Source organism: Coenobita brevimanus, chromosome 94, assembly GCF_032717465.1.
Source record: "Coenobita brevimanus isolate Jiangsu-jjx chromosome 94, ASM3271746v2, whole genome shotgun sequence".
Taxonomy (NCBI): domain Eukaryota; kingdom Metazoa; phylum Arthropoda; class Malacostraca; order Decapoda; family Coenobitidae; genus Coenobita; species Coenobita brevimanus.
Genome location: NC_137047.1, coordinates 31,109,714 through 31,124,587, shown reverse-complemented (window position 1 = coordinate 31,124,587; position 14,874 = coordinate 31,109,714). Strand labels below are relative to the sequence as shown.

General features: G+C 39.4%; 1 protein-coding gene across 1 annotated transcript in view; it reads left to right on the top strand.

Annotated features, from left to right (window-relative positions):
• The first annotated feature begins 5,292 nt into the window (after nt 1-5,292).
• The window catches only part of LOC145412875 (uncharacterized), a 255,073-nt gene continuing 245,491 nt past the window's right edge, over nt 5,293-14,874 (top strand). Inside the window, exons 1-2 of the mRNA XM_080282675.1 lie at nt 5,293-5,302; nt 5,645-5,862. Coding sequence (XP_080138801.1) covers nt 5,293-5,302; nt 5,645-5,862 — 228 coding nt within the window. The remainder of the gene's footprint in view (nt 5,303-5,644; nt 5,863-14,874) is intronic.

Below are 14,874 nucleotides of genomic sequence, written 5' to 3'. Positions count from 1 at the left end.
TCGATACTGTTGCACTAATTTAATTTTGGGTTTACTGCTTATGCTGCATGAAACATATGAATCTTATTGCTGTTTAACTCGGACCTTATCATCTAGAGTTGTGTTTGTCGTTGACGTTTTTTTTTTTTTTTTTTTTTTTTTTTTTTTGTGCATTTCACAGTGTGGTCTCTGACCTTAAGTGGTTTAAGAATTGTATGCCATGATGTTAATGTGTATACAACAATATTATTGTCTTTCTTCATTCAACTCCTAAAGCTATATCTTGGCTAATGATCATACCAAATATATGTCATATGCCAGTTTGTATTTCGCTTTTTAATTTTAAGCATTGACCTTTACGGATTGTAAATTGCGTTCATATAATGTTTAATTATACAAAGCAAACTGTGATTTTGACTGTTCTGGATTTGACATGTTCTTATCGACTTTGCAGTTTTAATGTTTTATTTTTGTGTTGGACGAATCAGCATCATTCATTCATTGTAAAGTATCTTGTAACGTATTACTGACTAATTATGTGTTTGTGAGGTATGCTCGTAGCGTTCCGCATAGGAGGAGGGATGTTGCAGACACTCAAAATTGTGTTGGAGAGTTGTTCGTTCCTTGTTTGGATGGGCGTAATAAACATGTTACAAGAATGGGTGAGTCTTGGGCTGGAGCAATGAACTGTGTGTCTCTCATATCCATATCATTCTCGATATAGGTCATCTATATTTGTGGCTTTCGTGCATCCTTTCATTACTCTTTAGATTTATCTAGGATTTTTTTTTACCTTATCGCTGTATGTGTTGGATAAGGTTGGGGCCCCAGCTTGGACTAGCGTAATTCACAGTTGTCCTAATTAATTGTTCATCAACTGTTTTCAGGGTTTCTTTCTGTTGTTTGATGGTAGCGCCTGTCAGTGTCTTCAAGGTATCGACTTCATGAGATGCGTTTGCACTGATGTTATGGCGAGGAAAAGTCATATGTGTGTGTGTGTGTGTGTGTGTGTGTGTGTGTGTGTGTGTGTGTAAGGTAAGTCCAAGAATATATGAATGCATTTCCGCTGGGGGTGGTTGTTTAGAAAGAAACATGAGGGCATGTCTGAGACATATCGTTCTGGAGTGATGAGGGTAATGACAGATTTGGTAGGTGATGCAGTTATTCTGTTTTGCCTAAGTAAACTTTCTAGTGAGAATATAATTGGAAGATTTGGAACTGTGTTACTGCTTGACTGAATTTTAGAGTGTTGTGAAGTTATTGCTAAGTCTTCGGCATAGGAGAGTATTCTTACTAAAAAGGGGAGGGGTTGGCAGATCTTGGAGGAAAAGGTTAAAAGGTGAGGGTGGAAGGCTTAAGCCTTGAGGTACACCGTTGGTAAGTGTTCTGAATTTAAATCTTTGGTTTTAGTAGAATACCTGGGCTTGTCTGCATCACAGAAAGTTGGTCGGCCAGTTTATAAATAATTATATTAGATATTTGTGTCAAAGATTTTGTTTATTAAAATATATCTTGGCAACGTGTTAAAATTATTTGTTTATATCTGGGACTGCTAGGGAAGTTCTTAATCGTATTTTTTTTCTTGCCGAATCCATCAAGGATGAGATAGCCTGGAGTGGTGGGTGTTGGATAAGTGCTGTAGGTTAGATTCCATGTTGGGAATCATACAGGGGATCCGGAGAGTGATATTCTTTAAGCTCAATTTTTCTATGTTAATGAATGGTGTGCAGGGTAACAATATTACTCTATATGATGCGGGACCTTTGGAAGTTTTCTTGATTAGAGCATGGGGATGGCGATTGCTTGCTTCTAGATATCGGGAATTTGGTTGTAAATGTTGTAAAATGTTTAAAGGGATGGTATTGCTAGATTAAACTCCACAAAGAGAGCTAGAAAATATCAGTAACGATGTTTTACACAAGCAGACACAATGTTCATAGAATGGAATGGCAAAGGAATTAATATAAATGATGAGGAACTGAACCAATTTCGGTATGTTGGTGACGGTTCTTTTCTGAGCATCAGTCGAGGAGATACAGGGTACGATAACTGAGATGAACCGGGAGAGTACGAACGTAGCTTTTAAGAGCACTGTGATGAAACAGCGTTCAGTCCTTGACGTAAAGAATCGGAAAATCATTATAAAGAGAACGAATGAAAATTATTGAAGATAATTAACAAATTACGTTACATTATGTGCATGTGATTTATAGATAAGTTCACGGTAGTTGCTTTTAAAATCCACCTCCTTATGGAGAGAATTAGAAAAAAACGCAGTTTAAGTTGCAATGATCAGAGAGTATGAAGGAATTTATACTTTCATGACAGTATTGTGATACCAACTCTAACGTATGGAAGTGATGCTTGGACCTTGCTGGAGGGACAGAAGTCAAGAGTGAGAGCAGTGAAAATGAATTATTTGAGAGAAGTACGTGGAGTCACATGGGGAGACAGACTGATAAATGAGAAAGTGAAGGAGCGTTGTGGTGTGGATGTGGATGTGATAGGAAGCGTCAGGAGAAACACCTTGATGTGGCTTGGGCATGTGTAGAGGATGGAGAGTGAGACTGACCAGGAGAATTTAAGTGAGTGAAGCGAAGGGGGGGGGGGAGAGGGAGGGGGAGGCCAGGGATGGGACGGAGTGGAGAGGTATATGAGAGAGGGGTGTGTGAGCTGGGAGCAGGGCAGTGAAATGGAGGGGGGCAGGGCGACATGGAGGAGATTTGTTTGTGGCCCCCCCTTACGGGATTGAGGAGTCTGGCAATAGATAGATAGATAGATGTTCAGGAAGAAAATATTTGTTATATACATTCTTCCTCCAGAGCCATCTCGGCCTTAAAAGCAAAGGGACATTCCATGGAAGGCCACTGAAGTACTGTACAGTACATGAGAGTCCCCCAGACAGCAGCTCCATAAAGACAGCGTTGCTACTTGAAAAGGTAGAGAGCCTCAGACGGGAATGAAAAAAACACGTTACCATACTGAGCTACCATTGCGAGCGAAGAGAAAATACTGACAGTGAGCAAAACGAATTGTTGTGAGGAACATATCCCAAGATGGTCTGGAATGCCAGATAAACTGCTCGTTATTATAGATATTAAAAACGTACGGTACAAATTTTTACCAGGTGCGCAGGAAAATATTATAATATAAAATGGTGATTTTTTTTTCTTAAGTAGAGGAGGAATGAAAATAATATTTACCATTTTAAATGTGAGATAAAAGAGCTAAAGAAATATAGCGTACTAATACACAAGGAAAGATAAAAATGTAGTTATCAACAGCGAGGCAGCGATGTTTACTCTGTTAAGCTTAGAAATGAGCGGCCCGGCTCGACCCGGCCCGACTCCACGGTCACGCTATGCAGAAGCTATTTTTTACTCCTATGTGAAGCAGAGATGAAAGTGTTTGTGATATATTATTATTATTTTTTTTTTATCAGTTTAAAACTCACTAGTAAAGGCGTAAGAACCCCTTGGAATCTCGAGTTTTCCAAGGGTGTTCGGCTCCTACAGGTGAACGCCTCAGTTACGAAATCAAATTAAAACAAGATTTTCTGTCGCGACAATGTGTTTTTGACATCAACACTAGCAATTAAATTTCAGTGATTCAGCCTGTAGGTGTAATTTTATATCAAGGGAAATTGCGATAACATGGAGCTCGCTTGCTCGTCACGCACTCACAAACCGCACGTTACAGGTATACAGAGACTATTAGTGAAATCGCAGTTAGTGCGGAAAATACAGAAAATGCAAGCCACAATTATGGTGGTTAAGCATGTAGACATGACACTCATAAAATAACTAGAGATTTTTAATAAGTTGCTACCAGTAGCTCGCCGTCAGTCGGACAACGATGAGGTAGGCTACATCTTGCAAGAGAATGTTTGGGTCCCTTCACCAAATGTTTCAGAGTATTTTAAATGCCAACAGAGTATTTTAAATGAAAGCATTAATTATTTATCATTGTTTATGTATTACGTATGAACGCAGTTAGTTTAGATTCTGTATCCTTCATACAAACACACTATACCGTTAGTTAGAATGTTTTATTGTGGAGACTGTGGTTATATTTTGTTCCTGTATATTAGTGGTCCAATTATCAACGTGAATAAATAGATGCGGGAAGCAATGATGGAAACAGCGTCAGACACTGGTGATATGAAGTGTGAAACCTACTCCAGGCTGCTCTTGGCTCTCTCCTGGTTGCGTCGTCTCTCGTATTTTCTTTCCTCCATCACCTGACAATATTATTTAGCTGAGAGTGAATTCCAAGAGCTTCTGGGAATCAACACATGCACCATCAATCATCAAGTAAGAGCGAGTGGTTGAATAATGAGGATGTAAATTCATTACATGCGTGATTATGATTTTGTAATTGCTTGTCGTGTACACAGTAGATTTTGAGACTCATGTGGATACCTGCAAGGTAACTTCAATGTCTTTCAGCCATGAATGGTATACTGTATATTGTCTCCAGTTTCTCGTGACACTATGTTTTCACTCTCATGTAACATGCTTCACTATCCTTCAGATCCTCGTTAGCTGTCCTCACCACCAGTGCATTGTTCCTTGCGTAGCCTATTGGGATGTGTTTAAACTTAGTGATGTGTGTTCATTTGGCAGTGCTGAAGTTTCTCCAGCACTTTTCAATGCCTTGTGGTCCATGAGTCTAAGGTGCAGTTTTGTTTATGTTATTTATTAACATCTTGAATCTGGCGATATATATATTCCTTCATTTAATTGGTTTACCAGTGGATATTTTAATAAACCAAGGAAGGATCCACAAAAAATGAAAGAGTCAGTGAAGATCCTGTCTAACCTCTTCAATTCAAAAATTCTCTCCTAACCTGAATAAAAGTGTCTGAAGATGAAAAGACTTAAAGAATGACGTCATTGGCATGAAGGATTTGAACGGTCCACAATACAGAAATTTGCATTTCAAGTTTCATCTTATATCCAGCCATGGTGCTCTTAACCCATTCTTTCGTCAGATACCTCAGTTATATATATTTTTCTGGCCATCAACAGACAGTTTTGTTTAGCTTTCGTGTGGCCCATCCCGCTTTAAGTGTTACTACAGACGTTTGAGTGTGTCCAAACATTCTAACAATATCTCTTGGTTTCCTTTTGCTGGAAGAAATAGAGACATGCGAAGATTAACCATTCCTTTTCTTCATGGTAGACCGAATAAACTAAGACATTCTCTTTCCTTGTATTTAATATTTGTACTCACAGAAGAACCAGCCACGTGGAAGAATTCTGCGCTTTCCTTGTGTTTTCTGCAAACTCATATTTCAGTTACGATGTTATAATGACGGTAAGTTTGTGAATCTGGGGTCCAGGTTGCATATGCCCTCTTCTGTTCTCTTAGTCAAAAATGCAGGATTAGCATTTCACATTTCCTTACACGAGTATAGCAGTAAAAGTACTGACAGAACAGACACCTGAGCTGTGATAACGGTGTGTGTGTGTGTGTTTTGTCCCTCCTGGTCTTTATTTGTCAAAGCTCACCTTCATCTTACTATCCACTGCCTTGCAGTCCATGTCTACAGGATTCAATTGTCATATTCTGCCATAAACGCACCACGTTGAAAGATTTGGCACCTCTGGTTTCATCATCTTTTCAGTCAGTGTTGTAATGAATGGTGTTTGTGTGTTTCCAGGTGTGGCGGGCGGGGCCGGTGAGCTGGTGCAGGGAGTGGAGGTACCCCAGTATGCGTGGGCTGGGGGCCAGGCCAACCTGAGCTGCTGGTATGATCTGAGCACCACCCGCCTCTACTCCCTCAAGTGGTACCACAACGGCACTGAGTTCTACCGCTTCGTGCCCACAGAGAGAGACCAGCCCATCAACATTCAACCCTCACATAAGTTCACCGTGCATGTCAGTACATTACACTCTTCATTGGTGCAGTTCTAGCAGTAGGGCTACTGTTGTTCTCTACTGTCTCGTCTTATATCTCATTCTAATATTCAGCAGAGGTGAAGGGAATATATACATATTTACTTATTGTTCAGCAATAAGTAATGCCGTATTATTTTTCTTTAGTAGTGTCTAATTCTCTCCGTTTCCATTCTTCGCATGCTGTGTACTGTGACTTTATTATTAATTTGGTGAAATTACTATTGATAGCAATTACTTTCCTGGAGTATGTTCAATTATTTTACTGCGGAAATAAGTGCAAACACTAGAGTCATCGACAAGTGTGGTCCAAGAGGCAGGTTTAACTAAGTATACTGTAAATTGTCCACCATCCACTGTGTTTTACAACATCGTTGAAAATCCTGTTCTCTAAATGTTGGTTAAGATCTTCCAACAGGAACCTTGATGCTGGCTGCGAAGGAGTACAGCAGAAGCAATATATATATATATATATATATATATATATATATATATATATATATATATATATATATATATATATATATATATATATAAATGTGTGTGTGTGTGTGTGTGTAAGATCCCACTGCTACCTGGCATGTTCCATGGTGGCTGATAGGGGAAGACCTTGCAGATATGCAAAGTTCCGTCTTAGACGGCACGGACCATGGGATTCCCTATATCTGAACTTTTTCAGTGTTTCAGTAAGCCAGCATGCTCTCCAAGACAAGTTCCTCTAACTGTCCACACCAATCTATATGCACATCACACATTTCATTTCCGATTCAAAATTTTACAAAAATAAATGGCATCTAATAACCAAGCCTCGGAGTCCCCGCGGGGGGGGGGGGGCATCAAAGTCCCTGTGATCCGCCCATCTCTCGGTGACTACCCAGCCAGATGCCTGGTACCAGTGTCCGACACACATCTTAGTAATTTCTGCAACATTCGCGGCCTTTCCTATAACTTTCTCTCTGTTGTGCACCACCTCTCCTCCTCTAAACCTTATCTTCTTTTCGCAGCTGAGACCCAGCTGTCTGAGGCGACTGACAGCAAACCCTTTTCTGTATCCTCCTACTTTCTCTATACTCATTTCGAAGCCAAAGGTGGCTGTTGTGTATATGTACACATAGACATTTCTTGCTCTCGTGTTCTTGAACTTGAATCTTCTGAATTCTCGTCCCTCTGACTTCAGCCTTCCTGTCATTCTCCGACTAAATATATCTGTGCTGTTTACTTATCCCCTAATTCTATTCACCATGAAAAATTCTACGACTATCTTACTCCTAAGATGGAACACATCCTATCCATTTCTCCTTCCTCTGAAATCTCCATTCTGGGAGATTTCAGTGTTCACCACCACCTTTGGCTCTCCTCTCCTTTCACTGATCCACCTGGTGAACAAGCCTACATCTTTTCTATCCTTCATGACCTAGAGCAGCTTGTACACCACCCTACCAATATCCCTGACCGCCTTGGAGAGAGTTCCAACATACCTAACCTCTTCCTTACAACTAAACCTTCTGTTTACACTGTTAATTTTTCCTCTCAGTTGGGCTCCTCTAATCACAACCTTATCACCTAAACCTGTCCTACTGCTCCAGTAAGGATTGTGGACCCTCCAAAGAAGCTGCGGCTGTGGCACTTTGGAGCTGCTGACTGGAAGGCTCTCAGACAGTACTTCTTTGATTTTTCCTGGAATTATTAATGCTTCCATGGCTGAGAGCCATCTGAGTGTGCCTTGTATATTTCAGAGATTATTCTCTTATGTATGGAAGCATGCATTCGTTTCTCAAATCCTTTGACTAATGGAAAAAAATCCTTGTTTTGATCACACATATTCTGTCCACAACAAGCAGAAGGCCTACAAAAGGTGCCAGAGCCAACCCATCCATGAATCTTATCTCTTTTATGTTTCTGCCCGGAATTGTGCTAAGTTTGTTCTTCGCTCCGCTAAAAAAAAAAAAAAAATCGTTTGTACTAAATGCCCTGAACTCTCCAGCTCGAATTCTTCCCTCTCCTTCAGGCACCTTGCCAAAAAACTTTCTATCAACTTTACCTCATCATTCTTCCCCTCTCTTTTTCACTCTGATGGCTCTGTAGCTATATCTTCTGCAGACAAAGCTGAACTCTTCACTCAGACTTTATCCTTCAAATTTAATCGTAGATGATACTGATGTTGTTCCTCCATCACTTCCCCCCTCAGACTTCCTCATGGCATACATTAAACTTTCCTCCATTGATGTATTTTCTGCCATCGTTGGCCCCAGTACCAACAAGGTATATGGGCCTGATGGGGTCCCTCCTGTTGTCCTTAATAATTGTGCTTCTGTGCTTACACTTTGCCTATATAAACTCTTTTGCCTTTATCTCTCAGTTTGTACCTTTCCTTCTTCCTGGAAGTTTGCTCTCATTCACCCTGTCCCAAAGATGGGTGACCATTCTCTGCCCTCTAATTATCGTCCAATTGCTTTAACATCATGTTTTTCAAAAGTTTTCGAGTCTATTCTTAAAAAAAAAAAAAAAAAAAAAAAATAGAAGCATCTTTCCTCTTCTTTCTGGCCGTAAGTATGGGTTCCGTGGCGTACACTCTGCTGGTGAACTTTTCACTTACCTTTCAGACTCCTGGTCATCCTACTCTCGGGACTTTAGTGAAAGCTTTGCCATTGGACCTGACATCTCAAAGACTTTCAGTCAAGTCTGTCATAAATCTTTAATTTCCAAATTGCCCTATTACGGTTTCTGTCCTTCTATCTGTGCCTTCATCTATAGGATCCTTTCTGGTCATTCTGTAGCTGCTGTTGAAGATGGCCACCTTTCTTCTCCTAGAGCTATCAATAGTGGTGTTCCTCAGGGGTTTGTCCTATCACCAACTCTCTTCCTTTTATTCATCAATGACCATCCAAGCTGTACATCTAACGCTATGCACTCATACACTGATGACTCCACCCTTCACCTTTCTATTCGCTTCCTACAGCGTCCATCTCAGCAGTTACTTCAACAAACAAGGGATGAGGCTATGGCACACCTAATGTCTGACTTGGTTCACATCTCTGAAAGGGGTAAAAGTAATCTTGTTCTTAATGCATCAAAAACTCAGTTCTTATATCTACCAACCCGATAAAATCTTCCACAGGAGTATCCTCTACTTTTTAACAATATCTAGCTCAATACTACATCATCTTTATACAAGCAGGGGTTTCATTCTCTCGTGATTTAAAATGTGCTTCCAAGAGATTAGGTGTGCTACGCCGACTCTGTGCCTTCTTTACCCCTGCACTGTTGTTGACTTTATACACGGGTTTTATTAGCCCCTGTATAGAGTACAACCCTCATGTTAGGGGAGGCTCCATACATACAGTTCTTCTCAATAGGGTGGAGTCAAAGGCTTTTCGTCTCATTAACTTTCCTCCTCCTACTGGCTCCCTTCAACCTGTCTCTTCGCCGCACTGTTGTATCATTATTTCTTTTCTGTCGCTACTTCAATGGTCACTTCTCCTCTAAACTACCTGCTTGCATGCCTCCACATCTACAACAGGCACGTAGCACCCATCTAGCAACAAACCTAATCCCTTTTCTGTCGAACTCTGTAACGCAAAAGTTAACTGCTACTCCCAGTCCTTCATGTACGCAACAGGTCAACTCTGGAACTATCTTCCTCTGTCTGTATTTCCTACTGCCTATGATCTCCGATGTTTCAAACACAGTGTGTCCAGGCATCTCGAAATACATGGATCTTGAATTTGTCTCTCTGTTATCTTGTTTTTGTTTTTTCTTGGAGGGAAGATTTAGTAAGCTCGTGGGCTTTGGTTCTTTCTTTGCATTACAATATATATATATATATATATATATATATATATATATATATATATATATATATATATATATATATATATATATATAAGGCTTCACCAAATATACTGAATAAAGTGGCAAAAAAAATTATATCTCACCAGATAGTATTTGTCAGGGAGGTGAAATTATTTGCCACAATCTCCCTAACCAAAGATGAATTCTACTGTTAATAATTTTATTGGCGCTCCTGTTGCATCATTGTCCACTAAAGGTCCAGCCACACAACTTCCGGTGCTTTAGGATCGTGTGCCACAGAAAGTGAATAGGCACTCTCTTGGCAAATCAGAGACCGAGACATTAACTAAACTGAAATCCATAAAGATCTACAAATACAATGTACGAAGCCTCGCAGATGATTACAAACTTGCTACCTATTGACAACAAAATATTCTGGTCATCTTTCAGGTCTTTGAATAATAACTTTAACAAGTCACCACCAATTCCCCCACTAAAATCTTCAGATGGTAACGTTACAAATGGCCCTAATGGTAAAGTGAACATCCTTGCCAATACATTTGCCAGTAATTCTACCTTAGAGGAAGTCAGCCAGAACGTCCCTGTACTAGAACTTAACTCTCCCGAAATTGCTTCACTTAAGATACAGACTAGATATGTAAAATCCATGCTAGACAATTTGCCAACCAACATAGCTCTAGGTCCAGATGGAATTCTTCCAATAATTTTGAAAAAGTGCTCCTCAGAACTCGCTTCTATTCTAGCTAAGTTATTCAGACTATGCATATGTGCGTTTTCATTCCCCGATCCTTAGCACGAAGCCAATATCCAAATTTTTCCAAAAGAAAAGACGTTCCTATGTCCCTTATGATTTCAGACCAATAGCTATGTCGTCTTTTCTTGGTAAAGTATTTCAGATTGTAATAAGCCTATACTGTAGTTAAACATCTTGAATCCAGCAACTTAATTATTGATAATGGTTTTCGCCACGGGAGATCTACTATTGATACAATCAGTCTCCTGACTCATACCATCCATCAGTCAACTGACCAACATGGAGAAACTTATGCAGTAGCCTTTGATATTTCTAAAGCTTTTAACAGAGTATGGCACCGTTCCCTGCTGACCAAACTCCCTTGCTATGGACTAATGTCTTTTGTTCCTCTGATGTCTTCATAACTCAGCGACATAGAGATATGAATTAAAGTAGATGATGTATTTTTCCAACTTCCATTCGGTTGATGCGGGCGTGACAAAAGGATCTGTTCTGGCTCGAACCCTATTCCTAATTCATATTAATGATCTCTTATCCTTAGCAATCCCATGCGTTCATATGCAGATAACTCAACACTTCACAGATCATTTGCAATTAAACACTCATTCACAAAGTTCAATGTCTCTAACTCACAACTCAGTACTGCTGTCTCCATAAATCAAGAATTATCTAAGATAACTGAATGAGGACAAAATAGCTTTGTATCATTTAATACTAGTAAAACCAGATATATACAGTTTACTAACAGACAGATATTGCCTGATTTCTATATTACCTTCAGTAATACTAATATTCCTATCTCTATAACTTTTGAAATTCTCGATGTTTCATTTAACAATGCCATCAGCTGGACCTCTCATGTTAGATCACTTGCTAAAACCGCCTCAAAGAAACATGGATTATATTACACAGTCCGAAACTTCTTCACTGACGAGCAGTCAGCTACAATTAATAAGAGTCATGTGCGTTCTCAGCTAGAATATTGCTCACCCTTGCGGAATGGATGTGGAGAGGTAGCACTAAAGCAACTAGACAAAATTCAGAATAATACTGTTAGAATGATTAATAACCCTACTATTACAAATGAACTACCTCCCCTAAAAGTATGAAGAAATGTTACTTCCCTTGCATACTTTTATGGCAAATACTAAGACAAAGCTGCATCCATTGTGCCACCTCCATGCCTTCCCCCGTGCCACACGGGCATCTGGTAGTGCTCATGGCTGGACTATCACATTGCCATATTGCAGAACTTTTGCCCATCGGAATTCATTTATGTCCCTAATTCATCTCTTTGGAACTCGCTTCCCCAGATTGGGTTCCCCCCAAACTTTAACCTGTGGCTGTTTAAGTCCAACTGTTATAGATTTTTTATGAATGGAGGATACCTGTAATCTGGTGCATGGAGTATTTTTGTTCATTTGTTTTTCCTTCTCCTATTCTGTTATTTAAAAAAATAATACGATATTGTAGGTCTAGTGAGATCCACAGAAAAGAAGAAAAACTTATTTAGCTCCAAGGCAGCAACCACATATTTTACTAAAGAGAGAGGCAAATTGAAAGAGTTAGTGGCATAGGACCTCCAATTAACAGAAATCTTACACAGAAAATTTTCAAATTCAGCAGTGTATATGACAAAGTAGCATGGCTTGTAATCATACTAGGCAAAAGATCCACCCTGATAGTAATACAAGTGTATACACCGACTTCTCAAAGCTCAGATGAAGAAATAGAAACATTCTATGACGACATCTCCCAGATTATGAAGAGAAAAAGCCAGATATACTATACTCATGGGAGACTTCAACGTGAAAGTTTGCAAATCGAAAAATGGAGGAGAATGTATGGGAAAATTCAGATTGGAAGAAGGGAATGACAAAGGAGGAATGGTGATAAATTTTGCTGAAATGTTTAAGAAGAAGAACAGGGAGAAAATGGACCTGGAGAGGTCCAAATGGAGAAACAAAGCACGAAACTGACTTCATTATAGCAGATAAGAATAACGCGGTTATAAATATTCTATCCCCCCTGGGGAAGGGGGGATAGAATACTTTCCCAGTGTTCTCTGCTTGTCGTAAGAGGCAACTAAAAGGGACACTTTAATCTACATTCTTTTTGCTCTCTTTCTTTCCCTTGTACTTTCTATCCAAACCCTCTGCATTTTACTTTCGTTTAGTTAATTTCCTCTCTCCACTGTCTGGTTCCTGCGACTCACTAGCATTGGCTCCAGGGTAAAATATTTTTTTGCCTAAGAAATCTTGATGAACTCTGGTGACGAAGCAATGACCCTCAGTTCCGTGTAGCCCTTAAGTGGGCAGGGGGTGCTAAGAATCCCACGGTGTAAAAATAAGTTTATACATCCAAAAAGAACCTTAAGAATTGGAAACTGGAATGTTCGAACTCTCAATCAGGCTGGTAAAATGGAAGAGCTTATTTCAGTGTTCAAGGAATACAAGATGGATATTTGTGCTCTTACAGAAACGAGGTTGCTTGGAGTTGATAATATGAATTTGGAGGATGGTATTACTATGTTGGTGTCTGGTAGGAGTGATGGAAATCATTACTAAGGAGTAGGCTTACTGCTGGGCAAAGATGCTTGTAAGGCAGTATGTGAGTTTGAACCAATTAATGAGCGCTTGCTTTATGTTCGTTTAAAATCTGACCATAATAATATCAGTATGGTTGTAGGGTACACTCCGACAAATGAGGCTGCTGATGAAATGAAGGATGACTTTATGAGACGCTGCAGGATGCAGTGAATAGCGTGGCAAGACATGATGTGTTAATTTGCATTGATGATTTTAATGCGATTGTTGGCAGTAGTAGGGATGGCTTTGAAGATTGTATGAGTAATGAGGGTGTTGGTATAAGAAACGAAAATGGGGTGCGATTTGGAAGCTTTTGTTTGGCAAATGACCTTATAATTGGTGGAACTATCTTTGAGCATAGAAAAATACATAAGACTACTTGGATTTCACCATGTGGTAAATATTGTAACCAGATTGACCACATTGCAATTAGCAGAAGGCATAGGAGTTATTTGCAAGATGTTTGCGTAAGGAGGGGGACAGATATAGGTAATGATCATCAACTTGTTGTGTCAAAGATTAAAATAAAACTTAAGAGAAACGTTAATGGTAGTTATACAGGAGGTAATAATTATGATTTGGATGAGCTGAGGAGTGATGAGAACACAAAGGAAGAGTTTCTGTGGGAATGTAGGGACAGGTTTCTAGTCCTGCAGACTTTGATGGAATCTGAAGACAATGATATTAATCAATTGTGGAGAGAGATAAAAGAGGTTTTGCATGAGAGTGCTAAGGTTACTATTTAGAAAAAGAGAAAAGCGAGAAGGAAAACGTGGATGTCAGATGAAATATGGAAAGCAGTTCAGAAAAAGAAAGAGGCTAAGTTAAGAAGTGAAGAACAACATGTTGATGGCCAGGTAGCTGAAGTACTTAGAGCAAAGTACTGGAGTTTACATGCTGAAGTAAAAAGACTCGTTAGACGTGATAAGAGGAGGCTATATGATGAAAAGGCGACAGAGACAGAAACTAAATTAAGTAAAAATGACGGTCAGAGCACAAGAGCAGCGTATCAGCCCATAAAGGAGTTAACTGGGACTGAAAAGAGAAGGAAGGAAACACCTGTACGAGATAGAAATGGTAATTTGATGACTAAAGATTTGGATATAAAAGGAAGGTGGAAAGAGCACTTTGAATCTGTTCTAAACAGACCAATCCCATCTGAAGAGGACATTTTGCCAGCCGGGAGAGATTTGCAGATAGAAACAGGGGATATAACCGTGGAAGAGGTAGCAAAATCTATAAAGGAGTTAAAGAATTTTAAGGCCCCAGGAGAGGATGGAATATTTCCTGAAATGCTTAAGGTGGAGAATGATGAGTTGAATACGCTTTTGAAACCTTTTAATGTGGCTTGGGATAATGGTGGAATTCCAGAACAGTGGAAAAATGAAGTGATTATAAAAATACCAAAAAAAGGAGATTTAAGTGTGTGTGTGGCAATTGGAGGGTGATAACTTTGACACCTGTAGTTGCAAAAGTCTTTTCAAAAATCTTGTTGAACAGAATAGAGCCAGTAATTGATAAAAATTTTAAGAAAAGAACAAGCGGGATTTAGAAAGGGTCGAGGTTGTAATGATCAGATTTTTATTGTAAGGCATCTAATGCAACAAGCTAATGAGATGAAAATGCCACTTAGTACGTATGTGTTTTGTGGATTTTGAAAAGGCGTTTGATAGTGTGTCACGTGGAGCTATGTTGAAAATTATGAGATTCTATGGTATACCCGAAAAGTATGTAAATATTATTAGAAGCCTGCATGAAGGTACTTTTTGTAAGGTAATGGTGGGTGGTTCTTTGAGTGATCCATTTCAAGTTAGGTCAGGAGTGATTCAAGGAGGAGTT